Raw genomic sequence first — 1,216 nt, forward strand, 5'->3', positions numbered from 1 at the left:
GTGCAGTGAAGATATATGCCTGCAAGTAAACTTTTCTTAAGACAAGTTTACTTGCAGGCATATATCTTCACTGCACCAAACTCCTCTGGCTGTCGGCGTCCGCAGCACGGTCGGAATTCCCCCTCTGGCGTCCACTGCCCGGTCGGAATTCCCCCTCCTTCCTTCTTCTGCTCCGCATCTCCACTCTCTCTCTACACCTGACGCTCTCCCTCCTTGGCCGAGCGTCACGTCACGTTACTCCCCACATTTAGATTGATATTTTCTGATCAGCACATTTTATACTATTGAGTTAGTCTAGAAATACATTGTCAGAAGTTATTGACAAACTTTTCGAGCCTTACAAACAAATGAGTATTTATCTGTACACACGTTGTCATTCCATTTCTTAACGGGACCAAAGTTGGTGTGAACACAAGGTTCAGCTCCTCCTCCATTGTTTGGCTCTCCTGGATACCAAAAAGTAAAATCAAGTGGAGACCCATCAGACCAGAAATATGCACTGTCCTGCTGGGCGTCAGAGAGTCCAATCCACTTCAATTCTTCGGCAGGATCAAAGTTTGTGATCAGGTCTTTAACAAAGTTCTCTTCTTCCAGACTGTGGATGGAAACCAGGTTGGCACCTTGGGTGTTGCAGTGCTTCTCTGCATCAGCCCAGGTCATCAATGTGGCAACGTATTTGTAGCAGTTGTTGTCAAAGCTGTACCAGAATCTGTTGCAGTTGCCACAAAGCAGTGGAGTCCTCTGCCTTTCTGAAGGAGTCTCAGCAGCCAGAGAGAGACCAAACAAAAAAAGCAGCAACATCATATTGGAGTCTGATGTCTTTGATTCTTGAGATTCTAATATCTTCCTGGAGTTTATTTGCAGGGAAGGATTCCGAGATGAGGTCTGTAGGAATCAAAGTCATTCTGCTCTCCTTTATATTCTTCAGAAAGGACGTTGATCATGTTTGTGTTAATGAGTGTTAGAAGTAATCTTAATCATTAATGAGACTTGTTAACAGATAGTTAATACATAGAATATATATATTGTCAAGATATTTCCTGGTTATTACTAGTGTTGCACCGATACCGATACCAGTATCGGACGGGGTGCCGATACTGCCCTGAAATGGTGGTATCGGTATCGGCGAGTACCAACAAATAGGGCACCGATACCATTTTGAGAGCCATAAGTTTATTCAACTATTGTCACCCACTCCTGGTAGGCAATAAAACCT

At 43.9% G+C, this 1,216-nt stretch overlaps 1 protein-coding gene across 1 annotated transcript; it reads right to left on the reverse strand.

The window, feature by feature from the left end:
* Positions 1–315: 315 nt before the first annotated feature.
* Positions 316–804, reverse strand: LOC107085856 (lactose-binding lectin l-2-like). The gene has a single exon (XM_015376465.1). The coding sequence runs from the start codon at positions 802–804 to the stop codon at positions 316–318; it is 489 nt and encodes a 162-aa protein (XP_015231951.1).
* Positions 805–1,216: the final 412 nt, after the last annotated feature.

Source organism: Cyprinodon variegatus, unplaced genomic scaffold, assembly GCF_000732505.1.
Source record: "Cyprinodon variegatus isolate N-32 unplaced genomic scaffold, C_variegatus-1.0 Scaffold135, whole genome shotgun sequence".
Classification (NCBI taxonomy): Eukaryota; Metazoa; Chordata; class Actinopteri; order Cyprinodontiformes; family Cyprinodontidae; genus Cyprinodon; species Cyprinodon variegatus.

Excerpts from the sequence above, each read along its gene's own strand:
- LOC107085856 (XM_015376465.1), bottom strand. The coding sequence starts at position 804 with ATGATGTTGCTGCTTTTTTTGTTTGGTCTCTCTCTGGCTGCTGAGACT.